A 12,417-nucleotide genomic window follows, 5' to 3' on the forward strand; every position below is an offset into this window, starting at 1 on the left:
TTTATTAGTTTTTATTTTTTTTGTAGTTTTTGCCTTTTTTTATTTTTTTCAGTTTTTTTTTAGTTATTAGATTTTTACCTTTTTTTAGTTTTTTTTAGTTTTTTAGCTTTTTTAGTTTTTTTTTTCTTTTTAGTTTTTTTTTTAGTTTTTACCTTTTTTAGTTTTTTTCTTCTTTTGTATTAGTGTGAAATAATTCAGACGTCATATGCGAACAAACATGACGTCACCTGATCCACAGATCCACACACAGACAACTTATTTTTATATATATAGATAAATGGCTAAGCGTTTGCATATGACGTCATTATTAGTGCATACGGCTTTGTATATGCACAGACAATGGGAAAGCCAAGAATGTTGTATATTCGCAATTTTTACGTAGTTTAACTCCTGCAGACGAAATGAATGCTTGCCTGAAAAATTCTAATTTATGGGCACACGTAAAAATATTAAAATTAACAACAAATATGCGTGTCCGATTGCAAAAATGCAAAATATGCGTGTCCTGTTGGGGTGGCGCGAAGCGCCACCCCAACAGCTAGTATATATATATATAAATAAGTTGTCTGTCTGTGTGTCTGTCTGTCAGGTGACGTCATGTTTCTGTGTCGACTGACGTCATGAAGTTAGTTGTCGTCATTTTTGCTATGACGGTGACGTCATTAAAAATATTTAAGACATATATGTTCACGTAGAAATCTATTAATGTTTAAGTTTAAATGACTGATGAACTTACAATGGCAAAAGCCGATGAAGATGCTCAAAGAGTCTATGCCAAAAAACTTGCTGCTAATAGAGAAAGTCAGAAAAGAAAGCATGCCGAGGAATCAAAAGAACAGCAAGGAAACAGGCTTGAGGCTAAAGAACGCAAAACCGCGCAGTTAGATGAAGATCCACCTGGACAGCGAGAGTCAAAACATATCAAAACTGAAATGATAGCGATGATGATTGGGTTTGGGATTTTGACTTGGATAAGGTCATCAATGCCTACCAGATTTTAGTTAAAAAAAAAAGTTCGGCGATATGTATTTCATAGTGAAGCTGAAAAATAAACAAGAAAAAGAAAACTGAAAAAAGAAAAAATGTAAAAAACTAAAAAATACTAAAAAGAAAAAACACTCAAAGAGAAATTACAGACCGGGACACAAATGACGACCGGGACACAAATGACGACCGGGACAGAGGGAATATAAATAACGACCGGGATACTCAAAGAGAAATTACAGACTCGGATAGCGGGACACAAATGACGACCGGGACACAGGGAATATAAATGACGACCAGGACACAGGTATTTAAGAATATCGTTCAAAGACAAATTTTTAATTGTAAGAAGACCGTTGAAAGAGAAATTTCTAATTGTAAAATGACTGAAGAACCTACAATGGCAACACCCGAGGAAGCTGCTCAAAACGAATGTATTCAAGCCGAAGTAGCTGAGTTGGTAAAGCGTTATGTTTCAGGTTCTAGGTCCGAGAGGCTCCAGGTTTGAACCTTGGCTTTAGCATTAATACAAAAGAAGAAAAAAACTAAAAAAGGTAAAAACTACAAAAAAACTAAAAAGAAAATATATATATATATATATTTATATATATATCTATATATATAAAAATAAGTTGTCTGTCTGTTAGGTGACGTCATGTTTCTGTGTCGACTGACGTCATGTTTTCGACTGACGAAATTACAGACCGGGACATCGGGACACAAATGACGACCGGGACACCGGCACATGGAGAATATAAATGACGACCGGGACACAAGGAATGTTCGATTAGCAATCACCATCAACAAAGCACCGGGACACAAATTAAAGGTAAAAAACTAAAACCTAAAAAAAGACCAATTCAAAAACGAATGTATATACAGACCGGGACACAAATGACGACCGGGACACCGGGGACATGACGACCGGGACACAGGGACACACCTACAACAGGGACTCCGGGGGGCTCAGGGGGATATATAAATGACGATGGCGACACAGGGAATCGTCGATTAGCAATCACCATCAACAAAGCTCAAGGGCAATCATTAGAATCATGAGGTATAGATCTGAATACGGATTGTTTTCCCATGGACCATTATATGTTGCATGTTCAAGAGTCGTTAAACCTGACATTCTATTTATATGCACAGACAATGGGACAGCAAAGAATGTTGTATATTCGCAAGTTTTACGTAGTTAAAAACATATATATATATATATATATATATATATATATATATATATATATATATATATATATATATATATGTATATATATATATATATATATATATATATATATATATATATATATATATATATATATATATATATATATATATATACTAGCTGTTGGGGTGGCGCTTCGCGCCACCCCAACACCTAGTTGGTGGGGCGCTTCGCGCCCCCCCAAGCCCCCCCACGCGCGTAAGTCGTTACGCGCCATATTAGTTACGCGCCATTGTAGCTATGTCCCTGTGTCCCACCTGTGAATAGAGATAGATATAAATATATATTTTTAACTACGTAAAATATATTGGGGTGGCGCTTCGCGCCACCCCAACACCTAGTTGGTGGGGCGCTTCGCGCCCCCAAGCCCCCCCACGCGCGTAAGTCGTTACGCGCCATATTAGTTACGCGCCATTGTAGCTATGTCCCTGTGTCCCACCTGTGAATAGAGATAGATATAAATATATATTTTTAACTACGTAAAACATGCGAATATACAACATTCTTCGCTGTCCCATTGTCTGTGCATATAAATAGCATTTATATTCCCTGTGTCCCGGTCGTCATTTGTGTCCTGGTGTCCCAGTTTGTAATTTCTCTTTGAGTGTCCCGGTCGTCATTTATATTCCGTGTGTCCCAGTGTCCCGGTCTGTAATTTCAATTCAAACAATCCCTGTGTCTCAGTCGTCAATTATATATCCCGCCTGTGCCCCCGGCGTCCCCGTTGTAGTTGTGTCCCTGTGTCCCGGTCGTCATTTATTTTTTCTTCTTTATTTTTCAGCGTCACTATGAAGTACATATCGCCGAACCTTGGTTTTTTAACTTAAATCTGGTAGGCATTGATGACCTTATCCAAGTCAAAATCCCAAACCCAATCATCATCGCTATCATTTTCAGTTTTGATATGTTTTGACTCTCGCTTTCCAGGTGGATTTTCATCTAACTGCGCCGTTTTGCGTTCTTTAGCCGCAAGCCTGTTTTCTTGCTGTTCTTGTGATTCCTCGGCACGCTTTCTTTTCTTACTTTCTCTATCAGCTGCAAGCCTGTTTTCTTGCTGTTCTTGTGATTCCTCGGCACGCTTTCTTTTCTTACTTTCTCTATCAGCAGCAAGTTTTTTGGCATAGACTCTTTGAGCAGCTTCCTCGGCTGTTGCCATTGTAGGTTCTTCAGTCATTTTACAATTAAACATTTTTCCGTGAACGCATGTCTTAAATATCTTTAATGACGTCACCGTCATAGCAAAAATGACGAGAACTAACTTCATGACGTCAGTCGACACAGAAACATGACGTCACCTGACAGACAGACAGACACACAGACAGACAACTTATTTTTATATATATAGATATATATATATATATAAATATATCTATAATCACAGGTGGGACATAGGGACACAACTACAATGGTACGTAACTAATATGGCGCGTAACGACTTACGCGCGCGGGGGGGCTTGGGGGGGGGCGCGAAGCGCCACCCCAACATCTAGTATATATATATATATATATATATATATATATATATATATATATATATATATATATATATATATATATATATATATATATATATAGGGACAAGGGACACAACTACATAGGGCGCGAAGCACCCCCACCAACTAGGTGTTGGGGTGGCGCGAAGCGCCACCCCAACAGCTAGTATATATATATATATATATATATATATATATATATATATATATATATATATATATATATATATATATATATATATATATATATATATATATATATATATATATATATATATATATATATATATATATATATATATATATATATATATATATATATATATATATATATATATATATATATATATATATATAAGTATATATATATATATATATATATATATATATATATATATATATTATATATATATATATATATATATATATGTATATATATATATATATATATATATATATATATATATATATATATATATATATATATATATATATATATATACATATATATACATATATATATATATATATATATATATATGTATATATATATATATATATATATATATATATATATGTATATATATATATATATATATATATATATATATATATATATATATATATATATATATATATAATATATATATATATATATATATATATATATATATATATAAATATATATATATATATATATATATATATATATATATATATATATATATATATATATATATATATATATATATATATATATATATATATATATATATATATATATTCACAGGTGTGACACAGGGACACAACTACAATGGCGCGTAACTAATATGGCGCGTAACGACTTACGTATGCGGGGGGGCTTGGGAGGCGCGAAGCGCCCCACCAACTAGGTATATCTATAGATCTATAGCTAGTATATCTATAGATCTGAATGGTACAGAAGTAAAGCCTTGTGCCTTCCTATTATAAGCCTTGCGTATCTTGGCCTTCCTATTGGAAAAAATCTGAAGAAAACTATGCTAGGAAGTATGGAAACGAAAATCCGTCGTGCATATGGTACAAATGTTAGTTCTCAGTTTCATTTGAATAGAGCTCATCTTGCGAGAATTTACAATAGTGTCGTCCTGCCACATATTCTGTATTTAGTACCATTTTACCCTATATTTAGTGAATCTGACCATCTTAGGGTGAAACGCGTTTTCTTCAAATTTGCTAAGTTTCATTTGCGAGTTCCTCTGTGGACCCGCAACTCCTATTTGATGAAAAAATATAGCTTGTCTGACCCGTGTGCTAAGTTAACTGAGTTGAATGTACACATGTGCAATAAGCAAACCGGCCATGAATGGTAAAATGTTGTTTTTTGACGTGGAATTATTTTTGTTTGTATTTTAGAATGTAAGTACGATATATTGTTTCTTTTTTTTCCTTTTTTTTCAATGTACTCCATCACTTCATTATTTGGTATGACGGGTTAGAAATAAATACAATACAATACAATAGGGAATTTCTCAAGACAGTGGGAAACAAATTAGAATGAATATTTCGGCCCTATGTCCCCATGTCCATTCCAATTTGTTTCCCACTGTCTTGAGAAATTCCCTATTGTTTCTTCTTATTTTTGGTGTTTGTAAAAAATACATTAAAGTGATTAGTGATATGTACAAGAACAATACTACTGCGGTTAAGGTAGGAAATGAGGTTAGCAACTGGTTTTGAATTAAATCAGGAGTTGAGCAGGGTTGTGTTCTATCCCGCTTTATATGGATTATTTTGATGGACTTTGTTTTAAAGAGCACAGAAAAGGCAATGGGAGACCAGGACCACGGAATGGGAGACCAAGGGCAGACCAATGGAAGACCAAGACCAAAATGACCACGGAATCGAATGGGGAGGAAAATCTCTCCTGGACTTAGATTATGCTGATGATTTAAGCATATTAGATGAAAGTGTGAGCAAAACGAGTACACTTTTAGAGATTTTGCGAGTTCAGGGTGATAGAAAAGGTTTGAAAATCAATGTTAAGAGTACTAAGTAACTAAGGCTAGGAATAAGTGAAGACAAAAAGGTGACGTTGGGTAACGAAAATATTGATCGGGCGGGCAGCTTCACTTACCTTGGTAGCATTATTAGTAAAGACGGTGGGAGCAGTGAAGATGTTAAAAGTAGAGTATCCAAGGCTCAGTGTGTTTTTCCACAGTTAAAAAAGTTTGGAAGAGTAGGAAGATAAGTCTGCAAACCAAGATTAGAATATTGGGAAGCTACTCTGAAGCAGGGGTGCTCCGAAAAGCAGATAAAAATTTACTAGATGTTGTCCAGAGAAATTGCCTAAGGATTATTCTGGGTACCTGGCTGACTGACCGTATTCCAAACAGTAGACTGTACGAAAAATGTGCTTCAATCCCGCTTTCTTGGGCTATAATGAAATAAAGGTTGAGATGGCTAGGCCACGTTCTGTGGATGAAGGATGACAGATTGCCGAAGATTGTGCTTTTCGGTCAGCCTTCTAGGGCTAAACCGAAAGCAGGTTCTTCTTATCAGGGTAGGAGGGTGTCATAAATACAGATTTAAAAGAAATGGAAACTTCCTGGGAGGGTGTAAATAGGGAGGCTTTGAATGGATTGGGTTTGAGGAGGAGCGTCCCTGGCTGTGTTGGCTAACACTTTTATACTATTTTAAATCTGAATCTAAATCTATTGAAAATCCGTCGTGCATATGGTACAAATGTTAGTTCTCAGTTTCATTTGAATAGAGCTCATCTTGCGAGAATTTACAATAGTGTCGTCCTGCCACATATTCTGTATTTAGTACCGTTTTACCCTATATTTAGTGAATCTGACCATCTTAGGGTGAAACACGTTTTCTTCAAATTTGCTAAGTTTCTCAAACCGAGTAGTCAAGGAATGGAGTAGATTTAAAAGAAATGGAAACTTCCTGGGAGGGTGTAAATAGGGAGGCTTTGAATGGATTGGGTTTGAGGAGGAGCGTCCCTGGCTGTGTTGGCTAACACTTTTATACTATTTTAAGGTTTTTAAGTTTATGTTAACAGTTTTTATGTTTATATTATAGTTTAAAGTTTATATTAACATTTTTACAACTATTTTTAACATTTATTTTAAATTACTCTTTTAAAAAATTTACAGGGGTTAAAACCAGACAGGCGAGGGAACGGGTTGAAAGATTATCTTTTTAAGATGGATCGATAGGGTTTTAATGTCCCAGCCTCCAAATTCCTATACACCTCATTTTCACCTTATTACACCGTGTAAACCTTAGTACACTTTTTTTTCCGGTGTGCATTTATAATGATGTATCATTATAATATAATTTTATATTATACTAGCTGTTGGGGTGGCGCTTCGCGCCGACCCAACATCTAGTTGGTGGGCCCCCCCCCCCAAGCCCCCCCGCGCGCGTAAGTCGTTACGCGCCATATTAGTTACGCGCCATTGTAGTTGTGTCCCTATGTCCCACCCGTGAATATAGATATATATATATATATATATATATATATATATATATATATATATATATATATATATATATATATATATATATATATATATATATATATATATATGTTTTTAACTACGTAAAACTTGCGAATATACAACATTCTTTGCTGTCCCATTGTCTGTGCATATAAATAGATTGTCAGGTTTACCGACTCTTGAACATGCAACATATAATGGTCCATGGGAAAACAATCCGTATTCAGATCTATACCTCATGATTCTAATGATTGCCCTTGAGCTTTGTTGATGGTGATTGCTAATCGACCATTCCCTATCCCGGTGTCCCGGTCGTCATTTATATCCCCCTGTGCCCCCCGGCGTCCCCGTTGTAGTTGTGTCCCTGTGTCCCGGTCGTCATTTATATTCCCTGTGTCCCGGTCGTCATTTGTATCCCGGTCTGTATATACATTCGTTTTTTAGTTTTGTTTTTCTCCTTTATTTTTTTCCTTTTTTTTCTTTTTTAGTTTATTTAGATTTTTAGATTTTTTTATTAGTTTTTAGTTTTTTTTTTTTTTAGTTTTTTTGTAGTTTTTACCTCTTTTAGTTTTGTCAGTTTTTTTTTTTTTACTTATGTCCTGGTCGTCATTTATACTCCCTGTGTCCCGGTGCTTTGTTGATTGCTAATCGAACATTCCTTTTGTCCTGGTCGCTTTCTCTTTGAGTGTCGTCATTTATTTTTTTCTTTTTTAGTTCTTTTAGTTTTTACCTTTTTTAGTTTTTTTTAGTTTTTTAGATGAAAATTTTTTTTTAGTTTTTTCCTTTTTTTCTTTTTAGTTTTTTATTGGTTTTTACCTTTATTTTAGCTTATTTTTCAGTTTTTTCCTTTTTTTAGTTTTTTTTTTAGTTTTTAGTTTTTTTAGTTTTTTTAGTTTTTTTAGTTTTTAGCTTTTTTATTTTTTTTATTAGTTTTTAGTTTTTTTTTGTAGTTTTTGCCTTTTTTTAGTTTTTTCAGTTTTTTTTTTAGTTTTTAGTTTTTTACCTTTTTTAGCCCAACCAGGATTTGAACCTGGGACCTTCATTTTCCGTTCTGACACCCTCTCTCACCGAGTGACTACTCCAGCATGTTCATTTTGGTGTTTTAAATGGTATATTATTAACCAAATTAATGTGTTTTACAATATACTAAGCATCGTCATAACAAAAATGACGACAACTAATTTCATGACGTCAGCCGACACAGAAACATGACGTCACCTGATCCACAGATCCACAGACAGACAACTTATTTTTATATATATAGATAGATAGAAGATGTGTTCATTATGATGTATCATTATAATATAATGACGTATCATTATAATGATGTATACATCAAACCACTCAGCCGTCCTAGCCGAGTGGAATGATATGCTGGATTTAGGATCCTTTGTCCAAGAAGGCGAGGGTTCAAATCCTAGTGTACCCCATTATTTGGTTTGGGAACAGGGTCAGTGGCGTGACTCTGTAAGCTCAGCCATAGTTGACCCAGCTCTAAATGGGTACCTGGAGAAATCTGGGGAAGGTAAACTGGAAGGGTGTGCGAAAGCACAGGATATTTGCCCCCCCCCCGATTGTACTTCCTGGCTGAAGGTCCAAGAAACGGATATCAGCACCACCAGTAAAGACTTTAAAGTCCAGTGCCGTATTCTTTACCTATTTTTACCATTTAAAATCATCATACTAACTGAAGTTCTTCATAAACGATAAACCCCTATAATAAATGTGGAATGTATGTAAAGTCTATCGGAAGAGTGAGGGAGCAGGTTTTGAAAAATCAATCTTCTTTTTGAGGTAAATCAAGAAGTTTTACAGGTCAAACCTCCGAATTCCTATACCCTAGTGCAGATTTCCACAATTTTCCTTCAAAAATAGATCTCTTCAGAAATGGGCTGAGTATGGCCCTGAAGTCCTCTGTAAATGATACGCAGGGTATTATTCCAACATTATTTGCACTTTGGTTCTTTACATACTAGATTGTGCTAAAATGTAAATATTTTTTCTTTTGTTTTCTTTTTATTGTTTAAATTATGATTTCTTTATACATTTTTTAAGCTATTTTTTTTTTTTGCTGATTAGGGCTCCCGGATACGGAACCTAAATATTTATATTCTTGAAATATTTTTGTATTAATTATTTTCGCTGTCTTATTAAGAAACTTTAGTCGTTATTAACCTATTTTTAATATACCAATTATTAAAACAATAATTTGGTTTTCCGAAGGGCTTAGCGTCTAATAACTATTTAATAGAAAATTTATGAATGGTTATGTTATTATACGCATTAATTAGTTTTTACGGATATATGCATTTGTTTGCACTTTTCCTCTTACTATTTTCCCTAGTTTCATGTTCTTCTTCCTACTTTTGAGCAAATTTCCAGGTACTAATTTTTCCAGTAGTTTTCCCGTGGGTTAACATACTGCTCAAACAATTGCTCAACATTCAGCTTATTACTTTGCTCGTATTCTTTTTAAAGATCAAACATTCAAGATTTCTCCAATTATAAAAATTGGTTATTAAATAGCCAAATTTACCCCCCCCCCCCTATCTAAACAGTCTTCAAACAGTCCCCCTATCTAAAAAGAAACAAATTCAGGCTAATTTCAATTTGGATTCGGTAGCAATTTATGACAATACCTATTCCATCCCATGGCATCACTTTCCGGAAAATCATGATTTGCGTGTTTTTCTTTAAAGCTTTACATTTTATGATCTCTTCAATTATAGCCAATATACTCGCGCAGACACTCACATTTAGATCAAAACTAGTTCCAAACCAGAATAGAGTTCAATGGACAATCATTACTTACATTCATTCTCGTATTGAATCTTTAAATCCTTCAATTCCTCTGGGCTTCTGGAACAAATTATCTCAATAATGTTTCTAGACAAAGGCCAAGGAACTGTTTCAGAATAGGTTGAACCGCCAGTCGAAACTGACCTTGTTTCTGTGTGATGAAGGGCCTCGTAAAGATCAAAGGCGAGGTACAATTGAGGTCTCATTATGAGAACCCGAGCCAACGATGAAGACAACTTTTTCTTGAAACTCTAAAATAAGAAAAGGTTTATTTTACGCATAATGGATCGTATATACTCTTAAATACATTTACACACAAAGAACTATACAATTTCGTTAAACAAGCAATAATTGTGTATGTATGTATATGTATTTAATTATTTACATATTATTTTCTGGAAAACAGCTTTTTTCAGAAATATTTCCATCATGAGATTTTCTAGCTTAAAAAAAGCGATCGATATACAGAAGTTTGAGAAAATTATTTAATAGCTTTAACTTTGGAAAAAGATTCATGTTAGTGACGTCATATTTCTGAACACATTGGAAAAGCAAACGTACGTCATATTTGCCTCAGTAGTGGTTGGGTCGTTTTTATTGTCTATGATGCAGGCAAAACTACACAAGAAGCGTATGATTGACAAGAAAAATCATATGATAGATGTCAAGTTTATGAGTTACATGAAAAACAAAGATATACAGTCAAAATATTTGCGTCAGGAACAATTACAACAAGTCAAAAACAAAGGTGAAGAATAAAGATACAATTGGTTCGAAGGTAAGCAGCAGCAAGAATTAAAATAAGTGAAAAGTGAAGAACGAAAAAATATGCCGTTACAGTAAACAAGGAGTAGAATGAATTACAAATGAAAGTGCAGAAAAAAGAAATATGCGAAAATAAGGAGTAAAACGAATTAGAAATTAAAGTCCCAGATACCCAGATGCCCAATATCTGAGTTCCAGATGCACAGTGAAGTAGAGAATACTTGGCCCTGTTGCAAGTTCAAGTTTTCACATCTCAGACAGGTAAACTTGGCGTCCAGACCTTCCCATAACCTCCCAAAATCCTCGCAGTAATTTAGTAGACAGTTAACACGAAGCTGAAGATATATTTACCTTTCCATATCTATTTTGATACGCTTCACATACATCTAATCTCTGCTTCCAAGTTCTCTTCCCCATGATACCAATGACAGCTTTCTCATCTGTTCCAAAAATGCCCTTCGAAAAGCTCTTAAGCATTTGACAGTCTTCGTCTGGGTCAAAGGGTACAGCGGGAAGTAGTGTCGGGCTAAGAGCTTCATTTCTCTGCAATGAAAGCATATAGGAGCACATTAGACAAGAACCAGATAAAGCAGGCATGTCTGCTTTTTGTTTCTACTAATATATGACAGTGAATAGCACAAGAATCTGAATCTTACCGCTTAATTAGATAACACCTAAGGAAACAATAATGGCGTTTAAAGGAATAAGAAGCACATATGATATATAAGCATAAAGTATGATAACAATAATGAGTACAAGAACCATTTAACTGATAAAAAGAAGTATAAACACAATGTTCGGTGAAATGCATAAGCTTCATCACAAAGTCAATGTGATGTTGCAACCACTTAATACTACTTTTCAGACGTGTATCATTACATAAAAGCTTACTAAAAATAAAACAGCTTCTTAGACCACACCAGGGACGTAACTTGCTAAGAGGCATGGGGAGGGGTAACTGCTCCCTCCTGGCCCAAGTTTTCCCCAGACCTCATTTTGCTCCCCAGCTGAAGCATAGTTTCAGAAGAAATCTTGTCAAAACTGAGATGATTCTGCATAATTCAAGCATCCAGAGAAACAGGTCAGTTTTCATCAGTATATATTTCCCTTTATGGTAATATATGGCTCATTTTCAGTGATTTTTACTTATTTGGGGAAAATTGGCTCCAAATTCCCCCCCCAAAGAATTTTGACAAAATTACAGCACTGAACCGCACTGTCTTTTTATTGACAACTGAGACAACATTTACTAAAAACGGATAATATTCAACATATAATATTTCTCATACAAGACGCTGACAAATTCTTGAACCAAAGATAACAATAAAAAACAAAATATTTCGGCTCTACATCCGAAAGCCATTGTAAATTGTATTATAAAAAACTTTTTTTTTAACTGAAAGCAAGGAGCTACATTAAAACTCAAAACGAGTAGAAATCACTTCGTATATGAAAGGGGCTGTTCCCTCCTCAACGCCCCGCTCTTTACGCTAAAGTTTGACTCTTTCTCTCAACTCTACTTTTTAAAACAGTAAAAAACTTTAGCGTAAAGAGCGGGGCGTTGATGAGGAAGCAGCCCCTTTCATATACGAAGCAATTTCTGTTCGTTTTAAGTTTTAATGTCACTCCTTACATTCCGTTTAAAAAACTTGTT

At 34.5% G+C, this 12,417-nt stretch overlaps 2 protein-coding genes across 2 annotated transcripts in view; one reads left to right on the forward strand and one right to left on the reverse strand.

Annotated features, from left to right (window-relative positions):
* Positions 1 to 12,417, forward strand: part of LOC136026522 (annexin A7-like) — a 216,870-nt gene that overhangs the window by 45,772 nt on the left and 158,681 nt on the right. The window lies entirely within an intron of this gene.
* Positions 9,989 to 11,388, reverse strand: LOC136025671 (annexin B9-like). The gene is made up of 2 exons (XM_065701651.1): positions 11,115 to 11,388; positions 9,989 to 10,249 (listed from the first exon to the last, which is right to left on the reverse strand). Exons 1-2 carry the CDS (start codon positions 11,358 to 11,360, stop codon positions 10,004 to 10,006), a joined length of 492 nt encoding a protein of 163 aa, XP_065557723.1. The 5' UTR covers positions 11,361 to 11,388; the 3' UTR covers positions 9,989 to 10,003.

This window comes from Artemia franciscana, chromosome 4 (assembly GCF_032884065.1).
Source record: "Artemia franciscana chromosome 4, ASM3288406v1, whole genome shotgun sequence".
Lineage (NCBI taxonomy): Eukaryota > Metazoa > Arthropoda > Branchiopoda > Anostraca > Artemiidae > Artemia > Artemia franciscana.